Source organism: Manis pentadactyla, chromosome 5 (genome assembly GCF_030020395.1).
Source record: "Manis pentadactyla isolate mManPen7 chromosome 5, mManPen7.hap1, whole genome shotgun sequence".
In the NCBI taxonomy this organism is placed as follows: domain Eukaryota; kingdom Metazoa; phylum Chordata; class Mammalia; order Pholidota; family Manidae; genus Manis; species Manis pentadactyla.
Window position 1 is genome coordinate 97,289,157 of NC_080023.1, and position 15,648 is coordinate 97,304,804.

The 15,648-nt window shown below is 34.9% G+C and overlaps 1 protein-coding gene across 1 annotated transcript in view; it reads right to left on the reverse strand.

The window, feature by feature from the left end:
• Nucleotides 1–5,935: 5,935 nt before the first annotated feature.
• Nucleotides 5,936–15,648, reverse strand: part of LOC118930042 (bifunctional heparan sulfate N-deacetylase/N-sulfotransferase 4) — a 272,594-nt gene continuing 262,881 nt past the window's right edge. The window contains exons 13-14 of the mRNA XM_036920791.2: nucleotides 15,131–15,233; nucleotides 5,936–9,621 (exon numbers count right to left, since the gene is read on the reverse strand). Of these exons, the coding sequence (XP_036776686.2) occupies nucleotides 9,502–9,621; nucleotides 15,131–15,233 (223 nt within the window). The 3' untranslated portion in view covers nucleotides 5,936–9,501. The remainder of the gene's footprint in view (nucleotides 9,622–15,130; nucleotides 15,234–15,648) is intronic.

Here is a 15,648-nt window from a genome sequence, read left to right on the forward strand (position 1 = left end):
TCTTAGACTTTAATTTCATTTAGCAGTGTTTTATCTTTAGGTTCCTATTCTACGTCCTTTACACAGGAAGAAGTGAAGCTCAGAAGATTTCAATAATTTGGTCAACCACATAAAAATAAATGAAAAAAACAGGATTTTAAAATGTGGAGATGTTGCAAGTGATGAATTTGTTATTGTCTATAACAATTTGTGGCTATAGATTCTTGAATTTTAAATATGATTAATTTTTATATGTAATTAATTTTGTTTGAAGCCAACCCTTTTGGAACATACCTTTTAAAACTGTGTGTTGTGCATTTATAAACAGATATGCAAAAATTAACTAATAATAGCAAACCTTTGGTAATTGCTAAGTGCCAGCTATTGTTCCAGTTGCTTTTATATATTTTAACACATATAATACTGATAATAACTTCCAGGGGTAGGTGGTGGTGTTATTTGCACTGTAAAGTTGAGATTTTAGCACAGTCAGTGCTATGCGCCTGAGGAAACTTGCATGAAGAATACGTGGTATTGCCCAGATTTGAGCTGTGAATCTGGCTCCAGAGATCCACGCACCACATTATGTTCTGTACTTCTTTAATTTGAGATTGTTTAAAATAGTTTGGTAGACCTTGTTTTGGAAATCATGAGGGCTCGTATAAGTTGGTTCATTTCAGAGAGCAGCACACAAACTGCTAACCACTTGCTTTATTACTTATATTCACTGAAGTTGGCCAAGGAAGGAAGGGCAGGACTCTGTATATATTTTATGTGTTACTTGTGACACACTCAGTCTACTGTCTTATTTTTTTTAGCTTTGCGATGATACTGAAATAGGATCCAAGTGTCTTCAGGATCTTGTCTGGGGAAAACATGTATCCCTTCAATACATAACTATAGGTCTACATGTGTTTCATTTTATCAAGATTAAAGGCTTCTGGATAAGACTCCCTAATTTCCAGGCAATGTTCTGGGAACACGCAGGAGAGAATTACAATTGATCTGCAAGAGTTTATTATAGTCTTTGATACCCGGAGGTACAGAGACAAAAACACATCTACAGTTCACTCTGTAGAGTGTAGAATGAGGAGAGCTTATTTCTGATAACATAGACAGACCAAGTTTGTTGGTTTTGAAACTCAAATGCCACACAGATTACAATAAGACCTACTATCCACATGTTCTCTATTACATATTACTCTATCTTTGACTTGTGATCCATTTTCATTAGCAACAAAATAGGAGAATAAAGGAAAAAATATTCAGTGTAAAATTTCCTGTCCTGATATACCTTCATTTGTACATCTGTGTAGCTTGGTTCAAGTGCCAAAATACCACCTCTTGCCCCAGGTCAGAAGCAGTGAAGTTTCTTCCTGCTTTTCTGAAAATATTATGACAGTTATATAACCCATAGTGATTTTTCTTTTATACCAATCCTAGAAATGGTCATTGGTAGCCATTAAAAAAATGCAGTCTGATTCTCTTGTATCCTTATAAATTGGTTCCTAATTTCTCTTTTTTCCCTAGTGTCTTATTCCTGGTATACCATTTATATTTCTGAAAGATTTATAAGATTAAAAGAAATGAGAATGGGGTCTTAAATAAGGAAGAATATTCTAGAAATAATTGTTTACATTGATAGAGCTGGTCATTATATGGAGATATTTTCATTCCACTTGAATTAAAAAGTGAAATACTGAAGTTTTTGACAAAAATAGTCTACCTTCTTTTTACTTGGCAGTGTTTCCACAGACTTTTTATACATGTCCTTAAATAATTGGTCCATAGAAAAGAAACTTTAAAACTCAAAGAACCTCAATGGTCAAATGCCAAGTCAATGATCTCTTATCCCTTTCAATATGTTGAACTCTTTTGAATTTTAAGCCATGCACTTTTACCACACAAAGTCATTGTAGAAAAGCAGCTCTTAGCTTCATTCTGATTATAAACAAACATATTTGCAGGAAGCATTACTGTGATATCTTTACACCAATATGAAAGAACAATGGTCACTAAGGTTCAATTCCTGATGAGACTAGGGATGCTTAATTTGGTGCTGTTGGCTGGTATTATTAAATTATAAATGACTTAGATGTGCAAACAGAAAGACTCTTTTAAAGAACAGGAAATACTCCTGAACCCAAACAGCCTTGAAAATGTGTATCTTGGTCCTATGAATGAGAGTATGACTTCGTATTTATAAGCTATCTGCTTACAAATTGAAGTTCAGTTTCCTACCAGTGTATAAGGTAATGCATATATTCATTTAATAAATACTTATTTTGTGCCAGATACCATGTTCTACATTATACAAAAATGAAGAGACTTCTCTCATTTTGATAATTTATGGTTTAGCATGGAGACAGATGTAAAAAATTACACTACAATGTAGATGCAATAGTAATGGCATAATTTAAGAATATCAAACCAACTGCTGTGATTATAGCTCTAAATATATCATTATTACCCAGATAATATGATGGCCTAATGCCAAAGGAACTGGAAGATATGTGGTACAACTTAAAGCCAGACACCCAAAGTTGAGAGGCTTGGTATTCCTGTGATTTATATATGAAGGAATTGGGATCCAAAAGGCATGGGCTTCCATAGCCATGTTGGTCAAGATTCAAGTGTTATTATGCTGGTGAATGAGCAATGCCAGTTCACACAGGAGATGGGTTGAGGAAGGGACAAAAATGTGCTCTAGGCAGTTGCATGTACAAAGGCCTAGAACTGTAAAAGTTATGAGATAATTGGAGAACCGTAAGCAGAGTGGTCCTCCCTTATCTGTGAGGGATATGTTCCAAGAGCCCCAGTGGATGCTGGGAACCATGAATAGTACCAGATCCTATATATACTATATATTTTCCTATTCATACCTATCTGTGATAAATTGTTAATCTCTTACTTTGGCACAGAAGAGATTAACAGTAAGAAATAATAATATAGAACAATTATAACAATATACTGTGATAAAAGTGATGTGAATGTGCTTTCACTCTGTCAAAGTGTCTTATTGTACTGTACTCCCGCTTCTTCTTGTGATGATGTGATATAATAAAATGCCTATAAGATGATATGAAGTAAGGTGAATGACGTGGGCAATGTGACATAGTATCAGGCTACTAGTGACTTTCTGATTCAGAAGGAGGATCATCTGCTTCCAGACTTTGGTTGACCATGACTAACTGAAATTGCAGGAAGTGTGAACATGGATAATGGGAGACTACTATAGTTGATTGCAACTGGAATTTGGAATGTAATTTTATAGAGATTGTGAAAAAAAAGAATGGTCAGGTAGACAAAATCTCAGATCAAAGAAGAACTTCATAGAATATGCTATGGAGTTTGCATATTGTCCTTTGGTTTTTGGGGAACATTGAGGATTCTGAGGTAATAATATGGTCCTATTGACAAGTTTTAAAGACCATTCCATCAGTGGTTCTGTGTATGATTTAGAGAAAAGTACAAGCTCCAGTTCACAGGTTATGGCAAAATTCTGCAGGAGAGATGATGAAAGCCTGTAAAGAAATGGGTGAGAGATGTAGTGTGAGGCCTAAAATTAAGAATCAATATGATATGCTGCCTTGACATTTGGTAAAACTTGGGGGATCTTGAATGGCCTAACCACAAGTTTCCATTCCCACTCTACTCCTTGGGTGAGCTCCCCTAGCCAAAACTATCCTTGTCAAGTAGGCCAAGTAGTTTCTGCTTACCCCTGAAGGGTGGATTACTGTTGCTTGCCAGCCTGCAGAGTTTTTTTCAAACAAGCCAATCACATGTTCCTATGGGAACTAGGGGTCAACAAACCCTCTTGGTGCTACAAAGCCTGTTTCTCACAGCCCATGGTTGTTCACTCCTTCCCAGGTGCAATCCCTGTGTAGCCTGGCATGGTACGAAATGCCCTCCACCCCAGGCTGTGAGTATATGTAACAGATAAATTGTTGTTGATCTCATCTGCCCAGTGTGGAGTGTTGTATGTTTGATTACCCTTCATAAGCCTCATGCAAGAATCACTCTCTCACCAGTGGGTGAATAGGAGGTGGTCAAAAAGAAGTCAAGGAGAAGAGTACTGCTTGGAGCTGTGCTGTCCAATACAGAAGCCTCAAGAAGCCAGGTTAGAAGCTCTAGCCACATGTGACTATTAAGCACTTGAAATTCTGCAAGTCCACAAATGTTATGTGTTGTAAGGGTGAAATACAAAGTAAATTTTGAAGACTCAAATTTAAGAAGAATGCAAGAATATAAAGACCTCATATTTTTATTGGTTGCATGTTGAAATAGTATTTTGGATATATTGTTAAATAAAATATTAAACTTAATTTCATCTTTTTATAGTTTTCTAAAGTGGTTACTAGAAAACTTAAAATTATCTATGTGATTTATATTTGTGATTCACATTATTTTTTTATTGGGCAACTATGGCTTCGTGAGATATTCAGGAAAAGAATCTGTGTAACATGGGCTTGTGGAAGAGAAGGATTCCTCGAAAGACTAAAAGCTTGGTCAGATTGGCTGTAGTTTTTAAAAAGAAAAGGGGATGGAAGGGAGGCAGGAAATTTACCTGAAATGGGAAGAATTCAACCTTCAAAGTTCTAATTTAGGTGTGAACCAGATATTTAGATGGGGATAAACAGAGTATAATGGGTAATAATAGGTCTGCATTTCATGAGTAAATTTGGGGCTGTAAATAACAAATTTTGGAGCCACTAATTCTGGCATTGTAATCCATGAATGAAATTTCTACAGCTGGAATGTAAAGGAAATGAAGAAGGTAGATATATATATTAAGATTGAGTGACTATTAGGTAGATTGGTACTGTTCATCACATTTCAATACATTTCAGTGATTTTTTACTGAGTGCCTACCTTGTGGCATGTTTTGGTAGAACATAAGACTTTAGACATGTGAGAAACAGTAAAATACTTTTTGGAGGGAAATTAATTAATTATACAAATGTCCTATTTCAGGCCTTTAATTTTGCATATTTGCAATGAAAAATGCAAAAAAAATGTTTCATATTAATAAATATAATAAAAAATAATATATTGAGGTATAGTACAATGTTTTACTTGAGGAAAAATCTTATTAGAAGAAGGTGAAGTTGGAGATGAAGACTTGTAGAGAATTCAGAGAATTTTTCTTTTAATTTTTAACTATCTAGGTTCTTTAAGTATTGATCCATCTTTATATATAAGGCTTCATTCATTTTGTGACTTTCCTTCGGTTTGAGGGAGCTGTTTCTCTGGATTTGATTTTCCTGGTGGAACATCTGTTCGGTTCCAAGGACTTGAAGGAAGACATACAAAGAGAAGGCAGGAGATGCTCTACCGAATGAACTGAGGAAGAAGTAAATGAGAGGAAAGGGAGAAAGAGACCTCAGTAGATTGGACTGAGATGGAACTACCCCACTCTGAATATTGATTAGAACAATAGTAGGGAATAGCACAAAATTTGCTTTTGGATAGTTATGGGGAAGACAATTTCTCCTTCTGACCAAAGACAATTAATTACATGTTTAAGATATATATGTTATTAAAGGGAATATAAAAGCATATTCTTCTTTGATGAAAGAAGAGATAATGGTTGAATATTATACAATATTTTGTAACAAAAGCATCAGGCATTGTGCTGAGCTATTTAAATATATTCTCATTTACTTTTTACAATAACCTAATAAGTTAATACTTGATCTTTTCTATTTTACAGAAAACTGTGACTCAGGGAAGTTCCACAAACTGTCCAAGGCCACACGGCTGCTGAGAGGCAGAGCTCAGATGAGAGCCCCGATAACCAAAGCCCACTCCGGTAACTTCCAGGTCACACCTGCTACGTGTTTGGAATTCAGGGTGTATGTATTCAGTGAAAAAAGATAAAGGAAAGGAAAAAAGATTCATCTATTGATTAAAACCTTGGATTTTAGAGGAGAAACAACATTACTCTAGTGGCCATACCAGCAGTAATATTTATTCTAAAGAAATGAGAACCAAAGATATGTTATGCATGTACTACATTAGTTATTTAACAATTTCAGTAAATGCAGAGTTCTCCTTTTGCCACCCACCTCACTGGCTCACACAAGAAAATACTCATTTGCATAAATATACATATGTTGAGTATACAGAGGTACCCACGGCTAAGTGGTGTTCCTGTAGTTGAGAGAAAATTCTATATGCAAGACTACTAGACTTCTTTCTTTCTGAAATCTTTGGCCAGCATTATTTTTGAGGTACCTCCATCAAGCAAACGGTTAATATGCTATCTAGTCACCCAAAACAGGCTTTTCAGATATTATTCCACTGTAAATTGTTTGTGTAACTAAAAAGAAATAAAAATGCATGGTTAATGGACCACTTCATATCATAATAAAACAGTGAGATAGAAGAATGAAAGCCATATGAGTTAAATGTAAATTAGTTTGTTAAAATTCAGGCAAATAAAATCTCATTGGAAAAACTTTTCTTTTTCAGAAAAAAACACAGTAGTAGAGGTGTTAATTTTTCTCACTAGTATTCTTCTTGTTGCTTATTAAATTCATTTTGTGAACGTAGTTAAAAACAAACAAAATTTGTTTTTGAATGAGATTTGTAATATAATTTTTAGAGACTCATATTTGACAAATATATACTATATTTTGATGTAGGCTTATAATCAAATATTGTTCCTGCCTTTCTTAATGTGAAATAATCAACGATTATATTTGTGTTAGGCAACTGAAATAAAGAAAAGGAAAGAAGGAAAACCCTGGCTTGCTTAAAGATTTTAAGAAGTTCTTTAAAATTTAAAATAGTATGTTATTCAACCATGAGATAGAACTTATTTAAAATTTAGAAAATGCATATATTAAATCTTGAGTCAATAATTCTGAAGTAGCCAGTGGATAAAAATTGGGAAAATCAAGGTGTGATTAAAACTGAAAATTTCCCTGATTTATTATAATTTTCTAAAATCTAGAGTTTTTCTAAGCAGTTTACTGTAAGATGAAAATGAATTACATAATTGAAATTTATTTTATTGTCTTCATCATCAATCTTAGTAAGAAAAATGTATACACTGATTGAACTGAACAAGAGCTGAAGAAATTAGTTGAATTTGGGGGAATTCTGCTCTTGGATATTTGTAGATAGGTGGGTGGTACTGTGTACACTCTTCAGAAAAAAATAAGAAAATGCAGAAAATGAGTTACATTTTCAAAACTTCAATGATAAGTTAGAATTTGAGTCATGTGGATTTTGCTTAATATGAAAAATGTCTCCCCTTCTATAAATATCTCTGTTATCCTACTTGAGTACAAAAAAAGTTAATCTCTAGTTCAAGAAAGAAAACAGAATAAAAACTGGAGGAAACTAGTGAACAAATTAGTTAAAAATTAGAGCTCTAAGTAAACAATTATTATGATTTTAGTGTTCTTAATGGAATTCTATCCCGTAAAGCTCAACTAAGTAACAATAAGATTGAGAATTGGAGTCACAGTTAAAAGAAACCACAGAAGTAATAGTTTGTGATTGTATTAACTCATGCCCCCACAAAATATTATATTTTCTGAAAAGATCAAGAGTCTTTAGATGCAGTGGGAAAATAAAACAAATAAAATAAAACAAACACAAATCTTAATGAAACACTGTTGATCCTTGAACAACACAGGGTTAGGGGTGCTAACATCCCCACCCCCCCCACAGCCAGAAATCTGTGTATAACTTTTGACTCCTCAAAACTTAACTACTAACAGCCTTGTGTTGACTAGAAAAGCCTTGCTGATAACATAAACAGTGGACTCATACATATTTTATATATGTATTATATACTGTATTCTTACCAATAAAGTAAGATAGAGAAAATATATTATCAAATTGTCACAAGTCTCCAAAAAGTTTTCCAATACTTTTTTCTTAAGAAGTTAATGTATAAATGGACTCCAACTTGTGTTGTTCAAGGGTCTACTGAATAATTCCAAAGTTGAATTTTGAAATAAAATATGTAAAAATTCTTGATTCTGTTTGATTTGATTTGCTTGCTTAAGACAACATAAAACAAACAAAAATAAAAAGAAGGATTTTCAGTTTTTTTTGAAGACATTGAATTATGTCACATGTAATTTCTTAAATTATAGGGAAAAGTAATGTTACTTAAAGCCTATAGAAAAGTTACTCTGCAGGAAGGATGGATTTATAGATAATGTTATGAAAGCCAGTTTGATTTACTGTTCTGTTGAAATTTTACCTTCATGTATCACTGAGAAGATTAACAAAGCTTTAATATACCTTCATTGACAAATGGGATAAAAATCCAACCAGAATGACAATAACCTCCATTAGGAAAGGAACTTATAACTCTAAGAAAGAACATCAATCTTCTCTAGAAATTAATTTTTGCATGGCCTGGTTGAGAAATAGAATTTAGGTTAGAGAATTAGTGATGGTTAAAGAGTTAAGTTTTAGATTATATTTCTTTTGTTAAATAGGCATTAAAAACAATCTTCTGCAATAGTACATGTACTGGCATATATAAAAATCCATGCTTTAAAATGATTGACATCTACTGCATTGAAGGCATAAGTGTGTCATTTTACCTATAAACACATATAGGCGTTTCACTCCATGTATCTTATCAGTAAAGTTTTTCTCATGTGGATAGTGAAAAAATATATAAATACTATATCATTGTCAATGAAAATACCTAGGTTAATTGTATGGTAAAGTTTTGGACCCATGTAAAGATGGCCTTACACAGACTAGTTAATATTATACAGAGTGCATACTTTCATTCCTTTTTCCCAAAAATCTCTGACAGATTTTGTTGGTACCATAATGCAAACTTCACTGGGAATGGCATGCCTTGCCAGAGAAAACAGTAGTATCAGTGAATGTGGAAACTTTCAGATCATCCCCTCCTACAAGAGGAAAGCAGACAAAAAACCTGGGGGGCCACAACTTCACTACTTTTTTAGCAAGTTAAGGAAATTCATAAAGAGGAGTGACAGAGAAAATATATGTGGGCTAAATATGATAAATAACAACTGCTTAAAATAAGAGTATGGGGTTTTATAATATTTTTTCCTAACAAAAACAATTGTTTTAAATTAGCAAAGGGAAAATGTAAGCCCTTAATCCAGATATTGGGTTGCTACCAATTTCTTTTACAGATAATCTCAATCCTTATCTTTTCCTCAAGGTTCTCATTTGTCAACTGCATATAATCAGGGTTCCCAGTCATACACAAAGTTTCTGAACCTTTGTGGTTAACAGAGGAGAACTGGTTTGTGTTATGATCCCCACACTGCAAACTGGGTAACACCACAAACCCCACACTACACCCCGACAGCTCACATAGGTTGATGGTAGTAACTGCCAATGTGTGCATATATGACAATTTTCATTTTATGAAAAATGATAGAAGGAAATTTATTCACACAGTCCTCTGTTGACAATCTCAAGTGCATTAAGGGAAGAAAAGTGTGGGGTTTGTTCTTCTATTTAATAGTAATAGTACTTCGTGAGCCTTGGTTCTTGTCTCCAGTGCTATCTCACTTTCTGTAGCTCCTGTCTCAGCCAGGAGGGCAAAGGCTGCCCTAGTCTATGTAGCAGTTTTGACAGTTCCACATTATGATCTCGGTAGTAATTAGAGAGGAACGTTCTAGACTGGAAAACAAAAAGAAAAAGAAGACTGGAATGAAGTTATTAGTTCATTAAACAAGATTGTGTCATCTACAGATGTAAAGAAATTCGATTACAATATAGGTGTCTATAACATACTTATTTCTTTGTATTTTTCCTCAGATATCACTCATTTTTATCTTTTGAAAAGATTTGAAAGAAGTTTAGCTATAAAATAAAAATAGGTCTAGTATGCCTTATGTGGTTTATATACTATTAGAGTCCTTATTTATTGCAGGATTGATGAAGGCTACATAGGTAGAAAAACTGATGGGAGGTACATAATACTAAAGAAGAATGAAGTTGAGAATTTATGTTATACCAAATGTTATATATGATGTTATATATATATATAATGTTATATATATATATATAATGTTATACCAAATCTACATAAATTTCCTTTAAAAATGGTCACTTTCTGTAAAATTGGGTCAAGCCATAAAAATAAAATGTGAAAGTAGATAATCATAAAAGCTGAAGTTCATGATTGAAGAAATAACTTGTAACACTACAAAAATATTTTCTAAATATATTCAGGAACAAAACAGATTTTTAAAAATCATCAAGAGCTCTCTACCTCAAAAATATTATAAGGTCTCATTAAAAAGGTTATTTTAATAATCTTTCTTTGATTCTTACATTCCTAGTCAAGCTGCAGTGATTGGCTCCTATTAGATGGTTAAAAAAAGAATTATCAAATATATTAATAGTTGTAGTTTATTTCTGGAAAACAGAAAATTTATAACTGGATTTTTCTAGGAGATCACTCTCCTCATATTATAATTCTTGAACACAGTTCTATGTCTCTTTGAAAAAATTGTAGAGATAAACACTTTACCTGTGTAAGTATAAGTGGCCATGGCCCACACATCAATTTTCCATCTAGTCAAATTAAACAATCTCTCTTAAGCCCTTCCCAATTTTTAGTACAAATGAGTCTCTTTCTTCATAAAACTCCCTTAGCAACTTTTGTATATACTGTGGAAATGGACTTAAGACAACTACACTTCATCCTGTACCACTCACTAGGTATTTCATTACATTTCTTCCCTTAAACCATATTGTACATACTTCAAATTCTGGATAAAATGTTTATAGAAGTAGTGGGAATATTACATTGATTTCTTGGCAGATTAAAGTGAGTTTTGAAACCCTTTTGAAATTATTGAGTTCAAAGGTATAGTTTAAGGACCTTCTGGTACTTCTATTTCCATAGTAACACACAAATCCTTCCATCCTCTCCTGCCTATCTTGTCTTAGGAGAGATACTCATTCTATCTGGCTCAACTGAATTCTAACTGGTTTCCCAATCCTGGTCTACCACCTCATACCATCACTTCTACTGAAAATTTTTTTTCCTGTCTCTTTAAGTAGTTTGTCATTGTTTTGCTGTGGGTAAAATTGCAATATTTCCAGAATCTCTCATCTGCCTTGGTGCATCTCCATTCTCCATGTCAATAGTTGTTTCCAAGGGATGGAGAGAAGCAGTCCATCTCCATACCAACAGGTGATTATAAGGAGGGTGGAGGGGTGATAGTGGGCACCAGATTGGGAAGGACAAGGGCAAATGGGAGTAGATGACTTCTTGTAATCAATAAATATGTTTCTCCCATTTTATTTTTCCCTTTGACTGATTTGAGCTTCAAAGTTTTATTTGCCCAGGGCTGGGAACACATTTTCCCCCCAGAAATAAATATATGTATGTATCTTATTATAATCAGTGACCATAACTAATTTACCCTCCTATAGTAAATCTGGGTTCATAACTGCTTTATCCAGTATCCTCTCTGTAATATTGTGATTTATAGTAAGAAATATGTATTTAGTCTTTGTCCTTAATCCTGTCACAAAGCTCCTAAAGACCTTGGAATTTCCTAAATGAGACAGTGTTAAAGGTATCTTTTGTAATGTTAATGAGGTGGCTTTTGGAAACCACCTAAGGATGGGGGCTAATTGCCAGGGGAACCAGTTATAGGTTTAGAACATTGGAAATTTAAGTCCTCACCCTCCTGATCTCAGGGGTGGGAGAGAGGCTTGATGATTAAATCAAATGCCACTGGTCAGTCCTTTAATCAATTATGCCTATGTAATCAAAACTCCATAAAAACCCAAAAAGCACAGGGTTCAGACTGGGAGAATGGTGGACTCAAGAGGGCCTGGAGGCTCCACACATTTCCTCATACTTTGTTTTATCCATCTTTTCCATCTGGCAGTTTCTGAGTCATATCCCTTGATAATAAACCAGTGATCTAGTAAGTAAGATGCTTTTCTGAGTTCTCTAAGTTGCTCTAGCAAGTTAATGGAATCCAAAGAGAGTCATTGGAATTTTCAATCTATATTTAGCTTGGGTCAGAAGCCCAAGTAAGAACCTAGGCTTACAACTGAAATCTGAAGTGGAGGTGAGGGGGTAGTCTCATGGGACTGAACCCTTAATCTGTGAGATCTGATGCTATCTTGGATAGACAGTGCAGAACTGAATTGTAGGACACCTAGCTGGTGTGGAAAAACCTCCCCACCCACATAGAACTGTCTCTCTATTGGTTAACTCCATACCATCCAAAATATGTGTTCTGGATACATACGTTTAACATGTAATAATAAGCTTAAAAATATTTTATCACATATCATTTTTTGAGCAAACAATTTATGAATGTATTTTATACACTTGGGAAAGGGGTATTGTTAGAAAGACAGAAATGAGTGGGATAAAAAGGAGAAAGGGCCCCCCAAAGATGTCTCAGAGAGTTGATCAAATAGCGCCAGAGAGAGAGTCAATCAGATGAAGCTACAGGGTCCAAGAGTTACTCAGGAAATGTCCGGGGTCCTCCAGATAAGAACCATCAGAGGCACAGGCACAGCACAGCCCCCGTCCCCATTTCACCAATCTGAACAAGCCTAGAGAGCTGACTGCTGTCAATCAGGACCTCTCTGCCCTGCCAAAACCACATAAAAGAAGCCTCAGAATGAGCACCCGGGCCTGTCTTATTTTAGGCAGGCCTGCCCTGTTACTCTGTGCAGAATGTATTAAAACTTAGGTTGTTGCCCTCTCTTTGCACTGTTATTCAACATAGTACTGGAGGTCCTAGCCATGGCAATTAGACAAAACAAAGAAATACAAGGAATCCAGATTGGTAAAGAAGAAGTTAAACTGTCACTATTTGCAGATGACATGATATTGTACATAAAAAACCCTAAAGACTCCACTTCTAGAACTGATATCAGAATACAGCAAAGTTGCAGGATACAAAATTAACACACAGTAATCTGTGGCTTTCCTATACACTAACAATGAACTAATAGAAAGAGAAATCAGGAAAACAATTCCATCCACAATAGCATCAAAAATAATAAAATACCTAGGAATAAACCTAACTAAGGAAATAAAAGACCTATACCCTGAAAACTGTAAGACACTCTTAAGAGAAATTAAAGAGGACACTAACAAATGGAAACTCATCCCATGCTCCTGGCTAGGAAGAATTACTATCATCAAAATGGCCATCCTGCCCAAACCAATATACAGATTCGATGCATTCCGTATCAAATTACCAACAGCATTCTTCAATGAACTGGAACAAATAGTTCAAAAATTTATATGGAACCACCAAAGACCCCTAATGGCCAAAGCAATCCTGAAAAGGAAGAATAAAGTAGGGGGGATCTCGCTCCCCAACTTCAAGCTCTACTACAAAGCCACAGTAATCAAGACAATTTGGTACTGGCACAAGAACAGACACACAGACCAGTGGAACAGAATAGAGACTCCAGACATTAACCCAAACATATATGGTCAATTAATATTCAATAAAGGAGCCATGGACATACAATGGCGAAATGACAGTCTCTTCAACAGATGGTGCTGGCAAAACTGGATAACTGTCTAACCCCATACACAAAAGTAAATTCAAAATGGATCAAAGACCTGAATGTAAGTCATGAAACCATAAAACTCTTAGAAAAAAACATAGGCAAAAATCTCTTAGACATAAACATGAGCTACTTCATGAACATATCTCCCTGGGCAAGGGAAACAAAAGCAAAAATGAACAAGTGGGACTATATGAAACTGAAAAGCTACTGTACAGCAAAGGACACCATCAATAGAACAAAAAAGTATCCTACAGTATGGGAGAATATATTCATAAACGACAGATCCGATAAAGGGCTGACATCCAAAATATACAAAGAGCTCACATACCTCAACAAACAAAAAAGCAAGTAATACAATTAAAAAGTGGGCAGAGGAGCTGTAGACAGTTCTCTAAAGAAGAAATTCAAATGGCCAAGAGACACATGAAAAGATGCTCCACATCTCTAATCATCAGAGAAATGCAAATTAAAACCATAATGAGATATCACCTCACACCAGTAAGGATCGCCAACATCCAAAAGACAAACAACAACAAATGTTGGCAAGGTTGTGGAGAAAGGGGAACCCTCCTACACTGCTGGTGGGAATGTAAATTAGTTCAACCATTGTGGAAAGCAGTATGGAGATTCCTCAAAATGCTCAAAATAGAAATACCATTTGACCCAGGAATTTCACTCCTAGGAATTTACCCTAAGAATGCAGCACTCCAGTTTGAAAAAGACAGATGCACCCCTATGTTTATTGCAGCACTATTTACAATAGCCAAGAAATGGAAGCAACCTAAGTGTCCATCAGTAGATGAATGGCTAAAGAAGATGTGGTACATATACACAATGGAATATTATTCAGCCATAAGAAGAAAACAAACCCTACCATTTGCAACAAATGGATGGAGCTAGAGGGTATTATGCTCACTCAGTGAAATAAGCCAGGCGGAGAAAGACAAGTACCAAATGATTTCATTCATATGTGGAAAACTGAAGGAACAAAACAGCAGCAGAATTACAGAACCCAAGAATGGACTAACAGTTACCAAAGGGAAAGGGACTGAGGAGGATGGGTGGGAAGGGAGGGATAAGGGCGGAGAAAAAGAAAGGGGGTATTACGATTAGCATGTGTAATGTGGGGGTGGGGGGCACGGGGAGGGCTGTACAACACGGAAGACGAGTAGGGATTCTGCAGTATCTTACTACGCTGATGGACAGTGACTGTAATGGGGTTTGAGGGGCGGACTTGGTGAAGGGGGGTGTCTAGTAAACATAATGTTCTTCATGTAATTGTAGATTACTGATACCAAAAGAAAAAAGAAAAGAAAAAAAAAACTTACATTGTTTTCTTAACTTTGGTCTTTCGTCCCACTGTGTCTGACTTCCCTGCAACACCAAGCCAAGTCCTTTCCTTCCTAACATTACTATTCAGTAAGTACTAATGTTTGAATTACATCTCAATGGCAAACAATTTCTAAGGCTATCTATCAATCATCTATCTCTGTCAGTCTATCTTCAAAATACATAAAACTGAAAAAGAGCAGACATAGGAGGCAAATTTATTGCCACTATTTTGAAATAGTTGTATGCCCAGAGTTTTGTCAGAGTACTTCAAAGATTAGAAAAATATTACCTCTGGATCCATGGGTGGATATTTTCGGCCTTTGCTTTTTCCAAGGCATTTGGTCTTCCCACCTTCTAGCAGTTGACACCAAAAACCCTTTTGGGGATCAAACCTACCAAAAAGCAAACACGTAAATGATTATAAAAAAATAGTGATCATAAACTGTATATGGAATAGAGACCCTCACCAATTGGATAAAGGAAATGCACTTTCCTATGTCTATTGCTTCAGCTGAATTTAATTCAGTTCTACATATAGTCTTTGAATTGGTTTGCGAGAGTCTAAATGAGATTAAATAAGCTATGTTACATATTTTTTCATATTTCTACTGTAATGAAAAAAGACTATAGATCATTAGTCTAATCCTACAGTGAAATTAAGTTCCATTATTTTACTTATTCTTCCATAAAAGATCAAGAACCAATCATCATGGTGATGGGGGGAGTCTAGTAAACATAATGTTTCTCATGTAATTGTAGATTAATGATATCAAAAAAAAAGAACCAATCATCAAAATTACAATCCAT